The sequence below is a fragment of the Penicillium malachiteum genome (genome assembly GCF_028827825.1).
Source record: "Penicillium malachiteum strain IBT 17515 chromosome Unknown utg000001l:1.0-8184562.0:1.0-8186909.0, whole genome shotgun sequence".
NCBI classification, from domain to species: Eukaryota; Fungi; Ascomycota; class Eurotiomycetes; order Eurotiales; family Aspergillaceae; genus Penicillium; species Penicillium malachiteum.
In genome coordinates, this window is record NW_026643094.1 from 1,819,108 (window position 1) to 1,840,995 (window position 21,888).

The window sequence follows — 21,888 nt, forward strand, 5'->3', positions numbered from 1 at the left end:
CAGCTTTTAGTCTAATATATTTGAATAATTATCTAATATAGCCACCCTAAGATATGTGTTATAGTGCTAAAATATCTTTGGTCCTAACACTCTACCTAGGTACCTACCACCGCTCTTTAAAATTTTAACGTATATTATATTTTAAACCGTGTCTACACTGTGTTGGGGGCATGTTCAAAAGTCCCAGACCTCCCGCATGGATAGTATTTATGTCTGAGACACGGGTACTATCCATCCTTCCAAGGCTCCAAGGTCATAATTCAAGTTATTCTGCCGATCCATCTCAACATTAGAAGTTGTCAACGGTAGGCGCTTCCAATCTTGGAAGGTTGGGGAAGAGAAGAAGAAGGTGGCGTGGAAGGTGATATCTACATGGAGAACGGGGCCTATGGTCCCATGTTCTAACAGAAGTGCACTTGTGCTCTTTCAAATCAGTTCCAAGGTTGTTTTGACTCAAATGTTAAGACCGCTGAACTTGAGCCACTGGCACTACACATGTGCAGTAGCACACTCAAAATGAAAGATCCTCCCAATTGAACTCTGGAGCACAATATTCGTGGGTATTTAGCTATCATTCCAATGTTAGTCCTCAAGTGCTAGTAACTACTATTGCTCAGATTTTCAAGTATCAATCCACTTCCTGTTTTTCCTCAACCTCCGGCCCGGCAGTGCTTCAGACTCCTGGAAAGTGAAGGCCTCCAGTAGGTCCACCGTTCGGTTAAACTTCTTTGCCAATTTCTTTCCATGGCGGAACATGAGTTCCGGGCTGCCATTAGCGATTACTGCCATTATCAACACCCGAGAAGCAGGGTCGGTCTCCAAAGCATCTCTGGCGAATCGCAAGTTGCATGGGGTACATATCTAGCAAAATAGGCTTCATGAAAACAGACATCCCTGGGATCGTCTTGATTTTCTTCCGATCGGAAGCTGGCCATTCAAACTCCATCGTGGAATTGATTTCAATATCAAGGTAAAATGTGAGAACGAAGCCTCATAGTAGCCTGCTGCGGTTTGAAGAACAGGTCGATAAGCTAAGGAACTGAGAAAATGTCTATCTGGTACGCTCCTGTCCCCATTCCACTGCTGCCTCGCTAGTACCTGCCACCTGGAATGCTCGAAATTTTGAGAAACAAATTTGAAACAATTGTAGATATCAATCTGACTGTACTAGCATAAACACCTGTGGATGTACCCTGTCCCTATCTGCTTTGAGCTTCTATTAGAAACTTGACTGATGTAGAAAGTCAAGACATACTGATTGGTACGAAAGCTTCAATATTGATTTATTAATATCAGTCCTTTATAAGTATCAATCATTCAAAGCTTGAAGTAATCTTAGAGATCCTATTTGTGACAGGGATTCTCCCTGTCCATTCCTTAGTAGAGGACATCGTGGTCACAAAAATGAAAGGAATACCCGGACCACACCCTACACTGCATCTTTCAAACCAGATATCCAGTAAAGAGAAAAAAATATAACTATTTATGCATGTGGCTGCATAGATTTAAACAAAGGGCCCCCCCAGTTCAATACATGTAGTCAATAGTCCAATAGTAAAGGTCCACTCTATACCCGCAGAGGGCCGCAGGTGAGCATTATTACGCAACCGACCAAATCAACTCCCGGGGACCAATGATAAGCCCGATAAGCGTCATTCGGCCTAGTCCGATGGAAACCGCCCCGACCCTGATACCCGGCATCATCACTCATCATCACCTCCAGTGTCCAACTCCTCCATGATCAACATATCATATCTTAAGCCTGAATCTACTACAAACGCTATTTCAAGTTCTAAATCAAGCTTGAGCCCTATCTCCTCCAGCTAGACGACGCGCACTCCCAACCTCCCGTGTACCCTTCGCCTGGGTCCATTTCACCGCGGGCGGGGATGGAGCCCCGCAAAACCCCTCCAGAGTACTTCCTGGAGATCTTCGCCGACACCACCTCAGTGCACGATGTATTGAAAGGTACGTGATATGCACAATACCCCACATGAATAGCTATATTCAATGGCTAGAAAAAAAAATATCCGACGCCCTTGCTCCCGTCATATTGGACTAGTAAAACATAGTTAACTTACCCCTCCTTCCAGGTGTTCTGAACCTCATCTTCTTCCACCGCTATTTCCCCTCTATTCGCCCTGTTACCTTTGAGGTTCTTGATTTCACCTTACCAGCGATTAATGATGCGGATCTGGAAACTCTGATTGAGTCCCGTGTCAGTACCCTTGTTCGGAATCATCTTTCTTCTGCTGCGGAGACCGAGGATGGGAAGAATGGCAGCGGTGGAGGTGTACGGGCACGAATTGCAGTAGAGTTCTATGAGAAGAAGAGACGTCGCTCCGGACTTTGGTTCGGCGGGTTGGCTGGGAAGGGAGAGGAGGAGGTCTGTTGGGAGATTTGGACGCTGGATGTTACCATTGCGACGCCACGAACTGAGTCTGGTGAGTGTTTGATTCTCTCATTCCTATTTGGCTCACTTGATTTTTTTTGCGTGCCATTCACAGTGCACAGGAGCTAATTATTTCTTTCATTTTACAGAGAGATCTAAGGTCTGGAAAGCGATGAATAACATGCTTCACAAAGCCGCCCTTAAGATTCTGGCCATTGTGAATCGCGACAAGGATCATATCCCGCCTATCACCACTACCGATTCGAACCCTTTTCCCTACCGCATTGTTGTTAACCCTCGGACTGATAGCTGGGGCAATCGCATTGGCTTTTATTAATCTTCGGGCCGCAAGTCACCTTGGCTAGGATACTGACGCCATTGCCATTCAACACGGTGCTGTGCTTTTGCCAATTTTCATGTCATGACAGTCCTAGAACATCAGGGTATGCGGCGTTGATGGTGCAATTCTTTCAATTTTCAATGTCTTTGGGGAAATGACCAAGGATGGCGTTGGGGAGGTTCATATTTCTTTTTTTATCCCGGTGGATTAGTTTACCCCCAAACGAGCAAACGAACAATAGGCTACTCGAAAAGCCATTCCAAATACAAAAAATATCCTTCTCTAGGACATGTTCCACAAGGAAGAATGAGGAGTTATGTTTCCAGCATGTAGAACATCCAAGAAAGCGATTAGATCGAGGCCAAAATGCTACAGAAACTCTACCATTCGCATATGTAATTCAATCAACATCAAAAAACCACATAGTAACAGTCATATCTAGCTCCAACTACATCCCCGGACTTGCTACATTTGTTCTCTCTCCTCCACATGTCAATCTGCATCTCCCCACCTCTCCAAACAATCATCCATTCGCTCTATCATCACTTGCGTTCCAAGTTGCATGTCGTTTCGCACCAAAAGACTCAACCTCTCGGCTGCACTTCACGTCGTTAACGGTACCCAGCGGGTACGGAGAATCGATAGACCCACGGCTTATATTTAGGCTACAGCCTCAGGCGTAACATCATCGAGCGATTCTCAACAGTTTTCCCCTATAGGCCAGCCATTTAAGAAGAGTGGGCCTTGGCAGCAGCCTCGGCCTGAGCACGGAGGTTGGCGGAGGTGCCAGTGCTGGAGAAGAAGCGACCGACCAGGGGCTGGAGGAAGGAGTGGAAGACAATTTGGGCACCGCTGGTGAAGGGGTTAGTTCTGATTATAATAAAGCTAAGAGCAGAATTGAGTGCTTTCTTCACTTACTTGGTCTGGGGAAGAGCCATCCAGAGCACGAGGACGAACTTGAAGATGTAGTAGAAGGCTAGTCGAGTCAGTGTGTGATTTTATAGATATTGAGTCTGGATTGCACTTACGGAACCAGTAGGCGGCGCTGATGGCACTCTCAACGGTGGTCAGGAAAGCGAAAACGACCCAGTACTATCGATTCAAGTTAGATGTGATCTTATGCAAGTCGATATGGTATCACGTGGCGTCTGATAAGCGCAAGACAATATGGCGTCTCGTGCTAGGTACACCGGATCCAGTAGGAATTAAGAGTAAAAATTCAAGTCAACGGAACTTACAGTCAACCACTACAGTAAACTCGAGCATTAGCAACCTCCTTGTTCAGATCAAAGGGGGAGAGGACAGAAATCTTACCTGAGTGTCATCGGCAGTGCCGGAGGTGAACAGAGCCTGGAGGGAGTAGTAACCGGGGAGGACGAAACCGGCAACGTTGACGAGGAACTCGCCAGCGATGTTGAAGAAGACAAGGAAGAAGTAGATACCGACCAGACCCAGGATGACGTAGACCTTAGGGACCGAGGTCTGACGCTCCAGGTTGTTCAGGACAGGGTACTTAGAGAGCTATGGGAGAGATATTAGCGATGAATAACAAAGCTTTGGAACAATAAAAAGCAAAGCCATCTCTAGTAGTGGTGAGGGGTAGTATGGGTTGACAGTGGACTCGGCTTCTGCCCTCCCCGATCGCACTATCGTGAGGGCACAGAAATCATGCAGCCAAAAATGGGGCGGAGGGCTAGAGCTGGCGAGGCACGGAACACACAATGGGCTAGAAACACACCTCCTTGTCGAGCTGGGCAATAGCGTGCTGGGCACGATCCTGGAAAGAAGCCATTTTATATGTTTGAGCTTGAAAAATCAGAATCGGGTTTCTGAGAGTGTGATAGTAATGGGGAGCGAGGGATGAGTGAGAATGCATCTGGTCGAGCTGGCGCTTCCTGCTGCCGTGCCCGTGCGAGTGTCACGTGACATTATGACGTCCTCGGGCTTCGATCATCTGCGAGAACCATGTGAATGATTAAATCTGGTGGCCAGATCAGTGACGTTTTCTGCAAGTGCCTCGCATATCTGCACAGCAGTGAGGAGGAGATGAAGGCAGGGGTAAAGACTCCGATAGATCTAGACTCTTCACGCGATCTATACGAACTCGAAGCTCGGCTTGGGCTCTACTAGTAAATATGTCTACTGACTCGGAGCTTGATTGATTTATCGAAGTTTCTATACCTCGAATACACATATGAAACAAACTTGACATAATCTGATTTTTTGACAACTACTTTAAATCAGATGAATGGTAATTAAGTAGATGACGCATAAGGTCAAAACATTTGAACGGGTTTATCTCGTGCGGGCACCTCATTATTAGGAGCCTTCGCACGATCAAACACAATCAAACTTCGGAAAGGGTTAAGATAACAGCATCTATCTAATTGGACGATACTTTAATTAGGTTGAAATGAATTGCAATATACTATAGTATTATCTTTAACATTTATAGTGTGGCCAGAACTAGAAAGCAATACGAAACCAATAGAAACCCCATTTATTCAAATGCTCCTTGAATCCTTCGCACAAAGATTTTGAATGACAAGCGGGACAAGATATGCACCTAATACATTATATTACTCATCTAGGCACAATAGGCATCAGAATAGTTATCTGATCCACTCTAATACCTTCATTGATTATTAATAATTTGTCTTCATATCGTTTATTTCTCAATGTGATGAGCCAATCATCTCCAACATCGAATCAAGCTGTGTATAGTAACACGTGACTTCCTCTAACCAGTACAAAGTTGATAACTCCAACTCCCCTCGTATTTTTGTTTTTTTTTTGTCTGATTCAAGAATTGGATCTCTCACTTCAAATCCTGAAATTGTCATCAGCAATACCCGGGGTTGGAACCAGCATTGATCATTTCACGGGTACATCCCCAGTACCCCTTAGTGGGTCAATTCTCCAACACTTGATGTCTCATAGCTTCCAAGGTTCTCCAGAAAAGTCCAACTACTTTCAAGTTTGAACAAACACTCCTTCATGCATCTTGCCCTTAGTCCACCCGGAGCAGTCTATTTTGAAATATTGAAGAAACCATAGGATCACGGTGAATGCCATTGTGATATTAAGTACTGGAGGTCGACTCACCGCCAGGGACCATGATATGATTTAGAACAGGGGAACTAGAGATAGGACATCAAGAGGATTGGTCGTATCCATCGGAGCTCATATAATCCCAACCAAATATAACCCTCGGTAATACCGTATTTATTTTCAATTTACTATTGCAAACCCAGCCAGAAAGGACAACAGAGAAGCAAGATCAAATCGCCCCTAAACTCCGTGTTCTGTGTGTTCTGGCCCGCACACAACACACCCACCCAAACTTCAAACTTCAAACCTTCCCCCCTCCTATTTCTCGAACGCTGTCAGCCTCAATCCCTTCCCCAAGTCCACTTTGACCTCCTGTGGGTAATTCCGACGTCGACTCACTTCGGTCCGTGCGTCCAAACAATCCATTGCCTCCCCACGCCGATGTAACCGCCTCCATTTGCTCTTCCTATCGGCCCCCCCTAGGGAGCTAGGCTCGATCGTACAACATTTGAGCGATTGACGAGTATCACGCCGGCTTTGACCAGTTTACAAGGGGTTATATATAAACGTTGAACATCTTTGATATCGCGAGCAAAAATACCCGGAATCTCCATTCATTCCCTGTGTGGCACAAACAACGCTGCACGAGATCAAATTGCGGCCACGATCTAGCCCCGAGCCATTGGATTCGCATTCGTTTTCTTCTTCTCTTTCGACCAACACATAACGATACTAAGTGGATTTTGGATTCGTCTCAATGAGGCCCCAGTAAGTTTCGGTTTTGAGGCGCTTTCATCTTGCTGCCAATGCCGGCTTTTCTGATTGTCATGCCACCGAATAGACGCGAATACCATATTGTTGTTCTGGGTGCTGGAGGTGTCGGAAAGAGTTGTTTGACTGGTATATATCGCCCTGATGATCTATTTCCGTCTGCAGCGCAATAGCGCGTCGATTTCCCGAGGCAGCAGCTTATACATCCGCAGCGCAATTCGTTCAAAATGTTTGGATTGAAAGTTATGATCCTACCATCGAGGACTCATACCGTAAGCAGATTGAGGTGGATGTAAGGGATTCCGCATAACTCGCATAATCCGCATTGATCTCATTACTGATATATGGAATTTATAGGGCCGACAATGCATTTTGGAAATGTATGTGATTCGATCTGGAGATAATATGGGGTATGGACTAGGAAAGAAGCTAACGAGGTGTCTTCGTATAGTCTCGATACTGCAGGAACAGAACAATTCAGTGAGCTAGCCATTCCCCATAATATTTTTGATCTATTGCTAACAGAACTATAGCGGCGATGAGGTAAAATATGACTTGATCGCCACCCCCTGACCACAATGCTAACAGCTCTCTCCAGAGAACTCTACATGAAGCAAGGCCAAGGCTTTTTGCTGGTCTTCTCTATCACTAGCATGTCATCACTGAACGAGCTCTCCGAACTCCGCGAACAGATTATCCGAATCAAAGACGACGAAAAAGTTCCCCTTGTGATTGTTGGCAACAAATCCGACCTCGAAGATGACCGAGCAGTCCCACGAGCACGCGCCTTCGGATTATCACAAAGTTGGGGCAATGCTCCATATTACGAAACCTCCGCTCGCCGCCGTGCAAACGTCAATGAAGTCTTCATCGACCTTTGCCGCCAGATCATCCGCAAAGACCTGCAGGGCTCAGGTTCAAGCAGCGATTCCGCGCGTAAACGCGAAGGTTCGAACCGAAATGACCGCAAAAACAACAAAACACAGCGCCGTCGATCGCCGTGTGTTATTCTCTAGACGGGATAAATCCTCTATCTTTCCCCTCTTCCACATCTTATGATTCTTGTATTGGACTGCTGCACTGCTTCTGCCTTTGCAAGTCACGCCTGTCTCCGCTTCTACGTATGCTTTTTTGACATGCCTCATGATGTTTTATACGCTTTATGCATCTGCGCCTCTTCATAGAATGACGCGTCGTCGCCACTTTCTCATTATACCATCCATTCTTCAATTCTATCGTGGTCCTGGATACCTATGTGTATTTGAATTTTGTTGCCTACCTTACACTTCGAAAGTTATGTTTTCTGTTGGATTTTTCAAAAGTCGAACTTGGTGGAAAAAAAGCTGTAATTTTTATCGGGATACTTGTTGAGTTCAGCATGTTTCTGTTCAACCTCATTTATGATCAAATTCATATTGCCATTATCTTCAAAAGGTACGGGAGCACTGCGCTTAATTGGATGCCTCTTATCGTGATCTCTACAGATGTCTTCGCCATCTCTGGTTTACATCCGGAATACTCCAAACCTGGTCTGTATATCTGGTTCTGCTTTACCACCCAGAACAGCGGCCAACCCTAGCCCCAACATGGTTCTTGTCTGCGCTGGTGGAATTACACCGTCGTCCCATAGACGGGCAGAGGAGAAGATAGCCTCGGACTCGTGATCAATACGGGCCTTCAAGGCTGGGTCTGCCGATTTACCCACGGCTTCCATGACAGCGGATAACTGCTCAGAACCCATGACTCCAATCTTAGAATTGGGCCACATAAACATCAGACGAGGGGAATAGGCACGGCCACTAAGAAGAAATCATCAGCTGAGGACCGTTTTGAGTCATACTTCAGCACAAAGAAAAAAAGACTTACCACATGCCGTAATTGCCAGCACCTGCACTTGAGCCGAAGACTACTGTAAACTTGGGAACATCCGCGCAAGCAACAGCAGTCACAAGCTTGGCACCGTTCTTCGCGATACCACCCTTCTCAGCATCTGCACCGACCATGAAACCCGAGATATTCTGCAAGAAGACAAGCGGTATCTTTCGCTGTGCACATAGCTCAATGAAATGAGCACCCTTCAGCGAAGACTCAGAGAAAAGAATGCCATTATTCGCCACAATACCAACTCGATGGCCATGGATTCGAGCAAAGCCTGTCACAAGCGTGGTCCCATAATCCCTCTTAAACTCTGCAAACTCGCTCCCATCCACAATTCGCGCGATAACCTCATGAGCAGGAATTTGGCGTCGAAGATTAGTTCCCACGATACCATTTAGTTCTGCAGGATCATAAATCGGCTCTTTAACAACGCCTTCCAGCTTCAATGATTCTTGCGTAGTAGGATAATTCAGATTAGCCACCGATCTCCGCGCAAGAATCAACGCATGCGCATCATCAACGGCCAAATAATCCGTCACACCGGAAATAGTCGAATGCAACTGCCCACCGCCCAGATCCTCTGCCGAGACAACCTCACCAGTAGCAGCCTTAACAAGCGGCGGGCCAGCAAGGAAGATGGTTCCCTGATTCTCAACGATAATAGTCTCATCACTCATAGCAGGAACATAAGCACCGCCCGCCGTGCAAGGACCCATAACAACCGAAAGCTGCGGGATCCCCAGGGAGCTCATTCTTGCTTGGTTATAGAAGATGCGACCGAAGTGATCACGATCAGGGAATACATCGGCCTGATGAGGCAGATTGGCACCACCAGAATCAACGAGGTAGATACATGGTAGTCTATTTTCCTGTGCGATAGCCTGTGCACGAAGATGTTTCTTCACGGTGATAGGGTAATAAGTTCCGCCCTTCACTGTACTGTCATTTGCAACAATCATGCAATTGACACCTTCCACCGTGCCGATTCCAGTAATAATACCTCCAGCTGGAACATCTTCGCCTTCGTAGACGCCGTGTCCGGCCAGTGGAGACAGTTCCAGGAAGGAGGTACCTGGGTCGATGAGGGCAGAGACTCGGTCTCGAGGTAGCATTTTACCACGCGCGATATGTTTCTCTCGTGCTTTCTCAGAACCCCCTTTTGAGATCTTTGCGTGCAGGGAGTTCATCTGCTCGAGGATCTCTTGCATTTGTTGGCTGTTTTCGCGGTATTCGGAGGATGAGGTGTCAACGGCTGTTGGGAGAACCGAGAGGGCAGATGCATGATGTGGGTGCGTATAGCTTGCAACGGAGCGTGATGAGATTCGAGTCACCGGATTTCTGGATAGAGCAGCTTGTGTTGGGCGGTAGATACGTGGTAGGACCCTTGAACCCAGACTCCGCAGGGCGGGCGGGGGCACGGCACGCATTGCGGGGAGCTTGTTGGGTCACTGCTTTGAAGCGGCTAGTGAAGCAAAAGTTGTGTGATTCAAGATAGTTAGAGAGAGGATATGTGTGAAATTAGATCATTTGAGGATTTGGAGCTTGGAATATGAGATGTCTAAGAGTAAGTTGCTCGGCACCTCCAGTTTCCCCGGATTGTGCGGAGTTGCGCTGATTGCCGCTTCTACCCGAGGTTCGTAGTCAGTCAAACAATGAGAATAAGTTACAGCGATAGAATAATGAAGATCAGGGAAGCAAGGGAGGGAATAAAGAAGAAATAGACGAATCAAGAATTGAGCCTTTCATCTATCCTATTCAAGTCATCAATATTAACAATTGGGAGTAAAGCGTGGCTGGAGTGAGATAAACCCGCATCAGGCGGTCTCAGCGCCGAGGACTGCCGTCCTTCGCACTCCATTTGGAATCTTAAATACTCCAACTATCATACTTATCTCTCATCCTTGAAACCAGATCTTCTATTACCTAGACCATCGCGTCCAATACCCACAATGGGCTCCATCAAGGTCGCCTCCCTCCTCCGCACCTCCACCCGTACATCTACCCGCTCCCTGTGGAACGGTATCCCCGCACGCGCCTTCGCCCGCAGCATATCGACAAAACACCCTGCAGGCTTTATACCACCTAGCGAAGATGAGCTTGTAGAGCTACGAGAGCGGGTGCAGGACTTCACAAGTAAGTCTTCAATGTTCGATACCACAGAAGTGATCGCGCACAGTTTAACTGACCATCCTGTTTCAGGACGTGAGATCCCTGCTGAGGTTGCGGCCCGAACCGATGAAGTGAACAATTTTCCAGCAGAAATGTGGAAGAAGCTTGGAGATGCTGGGTAATTGTGTCTTGATATATGCGCACTCGGGTTATACTGATTAGTGCTATAGGTTTCTGGGTATCACGGCTGATGAAGCTTATGGTGGGCTGGGAATGGGTTACCAAGCGCACTGTGTTGTGATGGAAGAAATAAGTCGAGCGTCAGGTACGGTTTTATTTACCTGAATCTTAATATATTTAGACATATCTAACAGTCTCTTTTTACAGGAAGCATTGGTCTTTCCTACGCCGCTCACTCCCAACTTTGCGTTAATCAATTATCGCTGAATGGCAACGAAAAACAAAAGGAGCGCTTCCTGCCCGGGCTACTCTCTGGAGACAAGATTGGTGCTTTGGCCATGTCAGAGCATTCGGCTGGCTCTGATGTAGTCAGTATGAAGACTACAGCAAAGGAAGTAGATGGAGGTTGGGTGTTGAACGGGACAAAGATGTGGATTACCAATGTGAGTTATCATGTTGGGTGGTTATATGAGAGAGACTTTAGCTGATTTTTGGACTCTAGGGCCCCGAAGCAGATTATATCGTTGTCTATGCTAAGACCGAGCCTACAAAGGGATCTAAGGGAATCACGGCCTTTGTTGTAGAGAAGACGTTCGAGGGTTTCTCGTGTGCCCAGAAGTTGGATAAGCTGGGCATGCGCGGCTCCAATACCGGCGAATTGGTTTTTGATAACGTCTTTGTTCCTCGAGAGAATCTCTTGGGAGAAATCAACCGGGGTGTGAAGGTGTTGATGGAGGGTCTTGATTTAGAGCGACTTGTTCTGAGTGCTGGTCCTCTGGGGTATGTTTTATTTCTCCATTTTGCGAGATTTCCGAATACTGACTTCGTCTAGACTTATGCAAGCTGCCCTTGATCTTGTGCTTCCATACACACATACCCGCACGCAGTTCGGGACTCCCATTGCTCATAACCAATTGATCCAGGGTAAGCTTGCGGATATGCACACCAAGCTTGCGGCCTCAAGAGCATATACCTATGCCACAGCACGCCAGGTAGATAATGGTGCCGCGGCCCCAGAGCCACTGGTCATCAGAACCCAGGATTGCGCCGGTGCGATTCTGTATGCTGCCGAGCGCGCAACAGAGTGTGCGCTTGATGCGATCCAACTAATGGGTGGAAATGGATACATCAATGAGATCTCTGCTGGACGGTTACTACGGGATGCGAAATTGTATGAGATTGGAGCAGGCACAAGTGAAATCCGGCGCATGGTCATTGGGCGTGCATTTAACAAAGAGTATGCTTAGATACTCATACATAGGAAAGAAATAGACAATATGGAGATCTTTTTCTCATAAATGACCTGGGAGAAAAAATAGCGTTGCTAAGTAAGATTCATTTCCAATCGTACTATTCATTACATGTCGTGTGTGATGATGTTCCGTTCAAACATAAAAACTCGAACAAACAATATTCCATCTAATCCTACTTTTTCTGCCTCGTAGATCGACGCACCGGAGCAGAAATTTCCTCGGTATGATCCAAAGCGACCCGTTTCGACTTCCTCGTATTCGTTCCTGATTTCCGTGGCGATTCCTTAACGGGCACCTCGGCCTTGCGTTTGCGACCCCGTTTCACAGGGATCTCAGCCGCAATGCTAGGCCTCTCCTTAGGAGACTGACCTGGCTCAGGCGTCGTGGTTGACACGTCCCCGGCATCAACACTCTCATTTGTTTGATCCCATGACAAGATATCCGACATCTCATCCGAGGTGTCCTCCCGCTCATCATCACCCAGGGACTCCACCTCCACCTCTTCCTCCGCGAAAGAGCGCCCAGAGAGCGAGTCCTGGCTCTGCTCACGCGCTCGCTTTTTCCTCAATCGCGATTTATCCAGTGATGGCTGCGCAGATTTGAAGACCTCTCTCCAATCTTCCAGGAATGCAACCTTCTCCAATTGTCCGGGTTCGAATATTTGGACCGATACATCTTGATCTCTTTCCATTCCGACGGTTTTCCACACGACACCCTGGAAAGAACCAACATCGATATTCAAGGGAGGATGATGGGCGACTGAAGCGGGATGGGCGCGACGATTTCTGTTCTTGGATTTCGCATCCGACTTTGCGCGCAGACTGCTCTCTTTCACGGTTGGGTCATCATCGTAATAATCATCCGAGTAGTAATCCCAGTCGCTATAGTAGTCTTCCACGTCAATGGCTGGGTCATCGTATAATGCGGCTTCGTAGTATGAACTTGCGGCGAGTTCATCCTGTGAGGAGAATCCTGTTAGTGGAATCCATGGCGCTTTTTTCTTTCTTCAAGCATTCATGCCAAGTAGGACTTTAGGCGCATGAATTCGACTGGGAAGAATTCACTTACGACAAGATCAGGGACAGGGTCTTCAAACAGATACTCTTCTTCGAACTCGTAATAATCCTCGTCGTCGGACATGGTTGTGATTGAACAGGGATAAAGAAGGAGTGGCAGTCGATGATGAGTGAGAAAACGGAACACAAGAACGAGTGTGACCGAGAGAACAGGAATCGAGAAGAATATAAAAAAAGATATGATATATAGGGAAAAACTTGGAACCAAATTAATGAGAAGGGATCTTTTTACAGGAGGCTAACATAAGCCTTGGCATTTTTTTCATTACTCAAATTGCAAAGTTGCTCCACTATAACTTGATTTGTTCCCCTTGGACCGGCGTTTCAGCTCATCTTACGTCTTACCATGATCATGATCCTTCTAAGGTCTTTCATTTAATTAATCCATGGATGTCTATACAATAATTCTTTATTATGGGCTTCATTTACAACTATACTGACCTGATCTTCAAATAAGTCGTCTACCATATTTCAACTCGTCTTTCCCTCTTCAATGTACCTGCTAGATCACAATGCTCTTCTTGCATTCATGTGGGGGTCATGCACGTCGCTCCACAATTATAATGATCCTTGAACGGCCCGAGGGCGAAGATCAAGGCCATTTCTTTATGTGGCATGGTTGGCTTAATGGGGGCGCTGAAAATAGATTCAATGGCGTAACTGTCTATTTTTGGACTCCACCGGTATCAACACTTCACATTTGGATAGAAGCGGATGAAGGGGCCTAGATAAGCGACGTTTGGGTCCGGAATTCGAATATGCACTTACCTGCAGCTAGGCAGTCTTGAAGAATTGGGGGCTCATGGAGACCATTGACATCACGACGCTGGGGCTGGACTATGATAACACATTGGACTAAACTTTAGATCTATTGTAGACCTTGACTAAATCCATCCAATGTGAATAAAGTATGTAGTACGAGAGAAATGTCCAAACATTGAAACACTGATGCTATGGATTGCATCTTGCAACACTCTATGATCCCACCAAAGGAACGAAAATGAGATCTAAGATTTAATATACAAAACAACCCATATGCCAGTACATCCCAATTCAATCCTTAAATAGGAACCTGCAAATTCTGCCCTCTCAAATCAAGGTAATCCTCTGTGCTACCAGCCGCATTACCCTCAGTGGGGATACCAGCAGCCTTACAGAGATCATACTGTTGTTGCGGGATAGAAACTCTCTCCTGTATCTGCAAAGGCGCTTCGATGAGAAGCATACCCAGTCCCTGCATCAGATGCCAATCGATATGGCAGTGGAAGAACCAGACGCCTGGATTATCCGCAACAAATCGGATAACAAAGTACCCTTGTGGTGGTACAACGAAAGTATCTCTGCGAGCGGGAACCTTCGGGAACGCAGTGTGATTGTTAGGATTATACGTAACCCGATAATCGGTATCGGCATAGTCGAAGAAATGTGGGCCGTAGGGTGGGAACCTGTCAAGAAGTTGAAATGTATGCCCGTGAAGATGGAAAGGATGTGCGCCCGTGTCGTTGTTGTTGAGCACGATCTCGACAACTTGGTTATGACCAAGGACGTAAGGGTTTGTATCATTTCCGTACACTTTGGGGTTCGTTGCAAGAGACCCTGATGAGAGGACGGAGTAGAGGGTTGGAACCTTAGGCTTGGTATAGGAGATGTTGTTGAGGTAGGCGTAGCCTTCTCCATTGCTAGCTTCTTGCATAGCTACGTTGACAGTAATAGTAATATCAGGCTCAGGAAGAAGCTCCATCTGATCATATGCGTATAGCCCCATGTCATCGAAAGGATTAAGCTGGGTTGAAGAGGTGATATTCAGAACAGCTTGGGGGTGAGGCGCGCTTGCATTATATTGTAACCAGTTTGTCTGGTTCAACTTGAGGGTGTCAGGAACCGAGTCCAATAGCTGTGCATCGGCGACAGTGACAATAGGGAAGTTCTTGTGGGTGGTGTTCTTAGCTGTTACCAGTATCGAATATCTCTGGGCAACAGCAATGTAGAGAATCTCCGCTTCCGTAGGCTCAGTATAAACACCGTCGATCTCCACAATGCGGAATGAGTGACCTTCAATATAGAAGTATTGGCTCACGAAAGCGCCAATGTTGACCAGTCGCAGCATATACGTCTTGCCAGGCTCAACAGGAATGCTTGTATTCATAGCATCGTTAAACAGGAATGAGTTAGGGATGGGCTCGTCGCCATCGGGATTCGTGGGGGAGAGGAAGGATTGGGAGAGGTTCTCGGTCATGTCATGATACCAGTCACTCATGGTCAATGTGATATCTCCGTTGATCTCGTCTGCAAAGTATGCATCCTTATCACGGACAACAAGAGCCTGGCGCTGACCATCGGGATAGCATGCATCGACGTGGCAATGGTACCAGAATGTGCCCGTTTGTTCGATGGTGAAGTTGTATGTATATGAGTAGCCGGGCAAGACAGGACATTGAGTGACCATTGATGGTCCGTCCATGTTGTTGGTTCCATTCTGGTATAAGCCATGCCAGTGGATGGATGAGGTCTTATCCCCGAGACTATTGTGCATGTTCACCACGAGCCGGTCACCTTTCTCAACCTCAATGATGGGAAGTGGCCATTGTCCATTGACACCCAGAACTTTGCGTTCATGTAGTCCATCGGGATCGGCATTGACCCAAGTCAAGTTGAAATCATAGGTGACGGTTTTCGCTTGACAGAGCTGGAAGCACGCCGCGGCAACAATGCCAACCAAGAACCTCATGGTGAATGCCATGACCGTTCAATTGATACACGACACGAAAGACAAAAGGAATGACTTTTGCGAGAGGGAATGGGCTCGCACATTTTTCACATTTATTCCATCCGGAGGATCCCACGAAACAACTCCACAAAGTGGCCTGATATGGAGGCATCTTCCTGCCATAGGTTATCTGATCGAAGATCTTGTTCTGAGTAGCCGAAAGGAAATTAAGGTCCCACCATTTATCGGGACTCAATCAATCCCGGCAATCTTTCATGCAATGAAAAGGCAGGAATGGGACAGGGATCGGCATGCAAACCCGCCAGAGGAAACATGTTCGCCGATCAGCGGAATTCTGTGCCGTTGCAATACTCGAAACTTGTTTCAAGCTTTCAATCCCGACATTATGTGGAGCTTTCGAATGTTTGGCTACCATGAAGTGTTTGCAGCATGTATAAGGCCCCAATGGGTTGGGATTTTTGACACTCGGGCAGTTTTTTTGGGTTTGAATGATGAGGCCACAGACTAAAGAGTCATCAGATGTTTATGAGACAAATGGAACGATACTATAAAGCAAGCTCCTTGTTAGCACTTAGCATCATCCATAATAGATGTACAGATTAGCCACGTGGGTGTAAAGTAGAATATTATATCTGGTAGTGGTCGTAGTGGCTCCGTTGGTGGTGCCATACGCAATATCCCCAATATCAGATCCACACCACAGCCACCAGCAAATCCTGTCGAATTAGAGCCATGCACGTACATAAATTCCATACCAGATCAAGAGAGACATGGAATTTTGAATCTCAAAATCTTCTCGATGATGCGTAGGATCTTTGTTATTGGGCGATGTTGAAGACAACCTCAGGATAGTGCGCTGGGTGTGTGAACTGGATCTCAAAGTGGGGCGAGATATACGCGGTCATCCGAGTCGTAGCCATGTCATTCTATGGCACTGGCAGTCATGGAGTGCGTGTAGTTCATTCCCAAGGTTCCCGAGGCTCATTGCTAACGCAATATGTGATCTCTATAAAAATTTGACATTATGGTCCATAATACTCCGAGTCGTTGACAATGGTATGATTGCCTTACAACATTGAACCGTCCGTGAATGTTGCGCAATATCATGATGAAGCTTCAAGTTCATTGAACGCAATGGGATCGTGAGTCAAATTTCAGCTTCTGAATACTCCAAGGTCACAGATAAAAAGGGATTGGCTTGTTCCACTGCCAGAATAGATTTGCTCAATCTTAATTGAAACCATAGTTCGAGGTGTGTATCGGTAGTCATTGTCATGAATGAGCCGGCTCGACTCTCCAAATTTCCTCTATTGGATGAATCTTGCTGAGATCTAGAAAGGGCACACTCGCAAGGTCAAAGTAAACCCGTGGGCGGAACAGCTCATTGACACATTTCCAAGGTTATCATTCAGAAGTTCACCAGATTGAAGCAATGCAGTCGAAAGGAGCCAAATGCTGGTAAAATTTGAAGATCCAAGCCTCAAGGGTTCAAGTTTCTCATACTTTTCAAACTTGAATGATCTCGTCACGTCTGCACAATGGAAGCGGAAGATACTCAAACCACCTGGGCAGCTGAATACCTAGATATTCATCTATGCTTAGGGCTACCAGTTGCCTATATCCAACTATATCACAGCTATTAACCTTCTCTCCCAGATAATTCTCCAGTTAACTCTGTAGGTAACCCCGGAGGTACTTACATACAAAGGGGAGTCTGTCACAAGTCACCTGTAGTCTGTAGACACTGGTACTGAATCAGTCCGCGGGTAATTCTCTTTGTCAACTCAAGATCATGTGAGATACACTCCTGGGAATCTGCCACCCAAAATGATTCAAGTCCCAGCTTATCGATCAAATCAACATGATATCCAATGAAGTAAAGTTCTTTATTGCAATAAACAGTGTGATGTCAGTGGTCACTGATATCAATGCCCGGCAAATGACGGTGTATTACATAAGCCTCGGCTTTCCCCGCAATCTCGCTTTCCATCGGCTTAATCGGCTTAGCTAGGAGCTCACGACTTACGAGCACCCGCATCAACTAGTCTTTCTTCTTCAGATCACCCTTGATAAGAAATTACGATTATGTGCTGAGAGCCCCAGAACCAGTGAATTTTCTGCGTCGAGTTAACAGCAACACCATCCGCTGAGCTAAACACCCAACATGACCCTCTCATCCCTTCTCCGCATTACGCCCCGCCTTGTACCGACGGCGGCCCGCCGAACAACTAGAGCTGTATCCTCGGTATCAGCCGCAAATGGGACGCAGCAGAAGTCGTTGGATTCGATTTTGATCGCGAACAGAGGCGAGATTGCACTGTATGTATCTATCAATCTAGGAAAGAAGGATGTCGCAACGCAGAGTTAATTCAATGTTAGACGCGTCGGACGGACTGCTGCGGAGCATGGAATCCGTGTCACTACTCTTTACACAGACCCCGATAGTCGATCACAACATGCATTAAGCTCGCCATTTTCATATAGTCTGGGCTCTGTTTCTGCATATCTAGATGGAGATCGAATTATTGAGATTGCGAAGAGAGAAGGATGTGGAGGAATACATCCCGGCTACGGCTTTGTGAGTTCAATCCCTTGAGGATCGTTCTTCATGAAGTGATCACTTCTGAATGCGAGAAGCTAATTCTAAATATGTATCTAGCTGAGTGAGAACTCTGCCTTTGCCCGCAAATGCACTGAAGCTGGACTTGTGTTTATTGGACCTCCATGGAAGGCAATTGAAGATATGGGCGATAAGAGGTGAGTGATTCCCAGCAGAACAGGAGATACATCGACTAAATCTCTATCCTCAGTCGCTCCAAGGAAATTATGCTCGCTGCAGGCGTACCCTGCGTTCCCGGCTACCACGGACACAACCAAGACCCTCAATTCCTCGAAGCCGAAGCAGACAAGATCAAATACCCTGTGCTTATTAAAGCCATCAAAGGCGGTGGTGGCAAGGGCATGCGTATTGTCAGTTCAAAAGCCGAGTTTCAATCACAGCTAGAGTCGGCAAAGTCAGAGGCCATGAACTCATTCGGGGATGACATTGTCTTGATCGAGAAATACATCACCACGCCTCGACATATCGAAGTCCAGGTTTTTGCAGATAAGCATGGAAATAGTGTGGCACTTGGAGAGCGAGACTGCAGTATCCAGCGCAGACATCAAAAGATTTTGGAGGAGTCACCGGCGCCTCACTTGCCAGATGTTACTCGGAAAGACCTTTGGGCAAAAGCTAGATCTGCTGCTGAAGCAGTAGGATACGAAGGTGCAGGAACAGTGGAATTCATTTTCGACAATGAAACCGGGGAATTCTATTTTATGGAAATGAACACCCGACTGCAGGTCGAACACCCTGTGACAGAGATGGTGACCGGACAAGATCTTGTTCATTGGCAGATCATGGTCGCTGAAGGAGCCCCGCTTCCATTAACCCAGGAGCAGGTTGAAGAGCACATTGCTTGCAGCGGACACGGCATTGAGGCACGTATCTATGCTGAAAACCCGAACCTGGGTTTCATTCCCGACTCCGGGCGCTTGATTCATGTGCGAACACCCGTCTCAACTGAAGATGTTCGCATTGATGCTGGATTCGTTGAAGGTGATGAGGTATCCGCACATTACGATCCCATGATCTCCAAGCTTATTGTCCGTGGAGAAACACGCGAGGAAGCGATTCGCAAACTCGGTGCGGCCTTGGAGCAATATGAAGTTGCTGGCCCTGTGACCAATATCGAATTCCTGAAGACCATCTGTCGCAGTCCCGATTTTATTGCTGGAGAAGTTGAGACTGGATACATTGAGAAGCACCGAGAGGAGTTGTTTGCGCCGAAGCCAATCAATGATGAAACCCTTGCTCAAGTCGCGCTGGCATGTCTGCACCGAGATTTTCACGCAGCTGCTCGCCCGTCTAGCGGACTCGCGGGATCGGCAGTTGGGTTTGCCACAAGCTATATGCAGCGAGAGCTATCATTCACTGAGGCAACTGGACCCACCGCTGAAGCGCCTCTGTTACACGTTCGTGTCCAGCAAATAGCAGACCAGAGATTCAATATTCAAATTGGTGAAACGGTCTTCGAGCAAGTGGAGAGCCACATGGACCCAGTGTCGCATGTGGTAACCTCATTCTTTCCTCATACCCGACTAGACACGACTGTGGTTCAGAATGAAGACCTTATCATTGCATTCCAGCGTGGCATGCAATATCGTCTGACAGTCCCGCGAGCCAAATGGATGGAGAAGGCTCTGGGAATGAAAGATGTTGCTAATAGCGTACTGGCACCGATGCCGTGCAAGGTGTTGCGGGTTGAGGTACAAGCCGGTGATGTGGTGGAAAAGGATCAGCCACTCGTTGTGATTGAGAGTATGAAGATGGAAACAGTGATTCGCAGTCCACATGAAGGAACGATTGCTCGGGTGGTTCATAAACAAGGAGTAAGTCGATCCCTACAATTCGGTCATCCGATTATTGCTATTCTTTCCCGATTCAGACTACAGAGAGCTGACAAATTATGTTGCAGGATCAATGCAAGAGCGGGACACCCTTGGTTGAGTTCGCCGAGGAGTCATAGGAGAGCGTGGAAGATTGGACATGGACCACATGGTCAGTGTCGTGACTAGGGGAATTCGATACTTGGAATTTTGTAGGGGATTACTACGAAGAGTTGCGCTTACAGCGATAAACTAACCTCATGCATTTATCTCTAGTTCAAGATATGAAATTTTAGGATTTGGAAGTTGAGATTGTCGCTATTATTATACCATCATACTATACCTATCACTGCCCAGGCGGGCACCTAGGTATTATCTATACCGCCTATCAGACCTCGGGACTGATTGATCCATATAGGCTATATAGTCTGTACCTAGGTACTATTGTTCATACATGGATACAATCTGATCCATAACACCCTTTGAACTAGCCAATGGCCATGTTTTTTTTTGCTAGATCTGCATTCAAATATTTAACATTTGAAAAGATGCCCAGGTGCAAATTTATTATATACGTAACATTTGAAAACTTGAACCTTACCTACTAGTAGTATGTTGAAACTACATATGTAGTACTAGCTTATCTAGTATACTACAACATAGGATAATTCGGTAAGAAGTAGATTCAAATGTTCACATGTACAACTTGAAGTATTTCAATGATCAGTAATTCAATTTGTCAAATAATAAATACTTCACTGCTCCCAAGGACCCCAAAATTGAGCAAGATGAATAATGCAATTTTCATAAACACCTCTCCGGTCGAAATCTCACATAAAAATGAGCCGCCACCGGGACACAACCCTTGACTATAAAGACTTTGAGGGCACTGGCACTGGCACTTCAGGTTGACACTTCAATGGAGAAACAAGACAGTTAATAGAATGCAACAAAAAAGTTTGATTTGAGCCCTCAAGCATCTCCTTGTACTTTTGCTGAATCTCCTGATTTTCCTCACATGGAACCTCAAAGCCTCGCTGGATTGAACAGCACCAACACTCTAGAGTGCAGTAGCCCGTCCCTTTGCGTTTTTCTGATAGCTTTCTCCGAGCGCAGCATCCACAACCTCGGCTGCAGCAGCCGCCTTTATCTGCACAATCTTGAGCCATTTCCTCTCGCATATACCAGTTATCATCGGTTCTTAACGTGTCATAATCTCGTTTCACGCGTGGAATAAACGTTGCTTCTGTCCGATAAAGCGCCTGCTGATTATGATAACATTGTATCTCAACTTTATCTAGTTCACTCTTCGCGTCTGCCAGTGCAAGCTGGGCTTTGCCGTCGGGTTCGATAGCCACTGCCTTTTCAAGACCTTGGATCTTGTATTGTAGTATTTCCTCGCGCTGTACAGATTCACGTAGTGCGTATTCTGCAACTAGCATATCGGAGAATCGGTAAGGTTCATAGAGTAATCCATCATACTTGATCTTGAGTTGTGCATACCGGCCCGACCCGACCCATTCAGAGTCTGCTATTTTGGCGAAGCTTCCCATGGTGTACGAAGTTGGTATAGAAGGTGGTCAAGTTTGATTTTTAGGTGAGGAAAATTGAGATGTGTGAAGTGGACAAAGTAGAATGAACATTTAAAAGAAATAAAAATGAAAAAGAATAAGATATTC

General features: G+C 46.4%; 9 protein-coding genes across 9 annotated transcripts; 4 read left to right on the forward strand and 5 right to left on the reverse strand.

The window, feature by feature from the left end:
• Positions 1–1,889: 1,889 nt before the first annotated feature.
• On the forward strand, positions 1,890–2,729 carry N7483_000678 (autophagy-related protein 101; the record flags this gene model as incomplete). Its single annotated transcript, XM_057084116.1, has 3 exons — positions 1,890–1,968; positions 2,094–2,444; positions 2,542–2,729. The coding sequence occupies 3 exons, from the start codon at positions 1,890–1,892 to the stop codon at positions 2,727–2,729; spliced, it is 618 nt and encodes a 205-aa protein (XP_056950265.1).
• Positions 2,730–3,460: 731 nt separating this feature from the next.
• On the reverse strand, positions 3,461–4,524 carry yop1 (putative membrane biogenesis protein (Yop1); the record flags this gene model as incomplete). Its single annotated transcript, XM_057084117.1, has 5 exons — positions 3,461–3,584; positions 3,651–3,708; positions 3,761–3,824; positions 4,047–4,253; positions 4,471–4,524. The coding sequence occupies 5 exons, from the start codon at positions 4,522–4,524 to the stop codon at positions 3,461–3,463; spliced, it is 507 nt and encodes a 168-aa protein (XP_056950266.1).
• A 2,065-nt stretch (positions 4,525–6,589) lies between these two features.
• Positions 6,590–7,570, forward strand: N7483_000680 (uncharacterized protein; the record flags this gene model as incomplete). The annotated part of the gene is made up of 6 exons (XM_057084118.1): positions 6,590–6,683; positions 6,728–6,846; positions 6,912–6,934; positions 7,006–7,034; positions 7,088–7,097; positions 7,153–7,570. 6 exons carry the CDS (start codon positions 6,590–6,592, stop codon positions 7,568–7,570), a joined length of 693 nt encoding a protein of 230 aa, XP_056950267.1.
• Positions 7,571–8,058: 488 nt separating this feature from the next.
• N7483_000681 (putative 3-methylcrotonyl-CoA carboxylase, beta subunit (MccB)) lies at positions 8,059–9,859 on the reverse strand (the record flags this gene model as incomplete). Its single annotated transcript, XM_057084119.1, has 2 exons — positions 8,059–8,353; positions 8,421–9,859. 2 exons carry the CDS (start codon positions 9,857–9,859, stop codon positions 8,059–8,061), a joined length of 1,734 nt encoding a protein of 577 aa, XP_056950268.1.
• A 522-nt stretch (positions 9,860–10,381) lies between these two features.
• Positions 10,382–11,968, forward strand: N7483_000682 (uncharacterized protein; the record flags this gene model as incomplete). Its single annotated transcript, XM_057084120.1, has 6 exons — positions 10,382–10,565; positions 10,632–10,719; positions 10,772–10,866; positions 10,929–11,164; positions 11,224–11,501; positions 11,554–11,968. The coding sequence occupies 6 exons, from the start codon at positions 10,382–10,384 to the stop codon at positions 11,966–11,968; spliced, it is 1,296 nt and encodes a 431-aa protein (XP_056950269.1).
• Positions 11,969–12,146: 178 nt separating this feature from the next.
• Positions 12,147–13,114, reverse strand: N7483_000683 (uncharacterized protein; the record flags this gene model as incomplete). The annotated part of the gene is made up of 2 exons (XM_057084121.1): positions 12,147–12,932; positions 13,043–13,114. 2 exons carry the CDS (start codon positions 13,112–13,114, stop codon positions 12,147–12,149), a joined length of 858 nt encoding a protein of 285 aa, XP_056950270.1.
• A 996-nt stretch (positions 13,115–14,110) lies between these two features.
• Positions 14,111–15,778, reverse strand: N7483_000684 (uncharacterized protein; the record flags this gene model as incomplete). The annotated part of the gene is made up of 1 exon (XM_057084122.1): positions 14,111–15,778. The coding sequence occupies one exon, from the start codon at positions 15,776–15,778 to the stop codon at positions 14,111–14,113; it is 1,668 nt and encodes a 555-aa protein (XP_056950271.1).
• Positions 15,779–17,942: 2,164 nt separating this feature from the next.
• Positions 17,943–20,349, forward strand: N7483_000685 (acetyl/propionyl/methylcrotonyl-CoA carboxylase subunit alpha; the record flags this gene model as incomplete). Its single annotated transcript, XM_057084123.1, has 5 exons — positions 17,943–18,097; positions 18,158–18,356; positions 18,438–18,535; positions 18,589–20,212; positions 20,299–20,349. 5 exons carry the CDS (start codon positions 17,943–17,945, stop codon positions 20,347–20,349), a joined length of 2,127 nt encoding a protein of 708 aa, XP_056950272.1.
• A 729-nt stretch (positions 20,350–21,078) lies between these two features.
• N7483_000686 (uncharacterized protein) lies at positions 21,079–21,762 on the reverse strand (the record flags this gene model as incomplete). Its single annotated transcript, XM_057084124.1, has 1 exon — positions 21,079–21,762. The coding sequence occupies one exon, from the start codon at positions 21,760–21,762 to the stop codon at positions 21,079–21,081; it is 684 nt and encodes a 227-aa protein (XP_056950273.1).
• Positions 21,763–21,888: the final 126 nt, after the last annotated feature.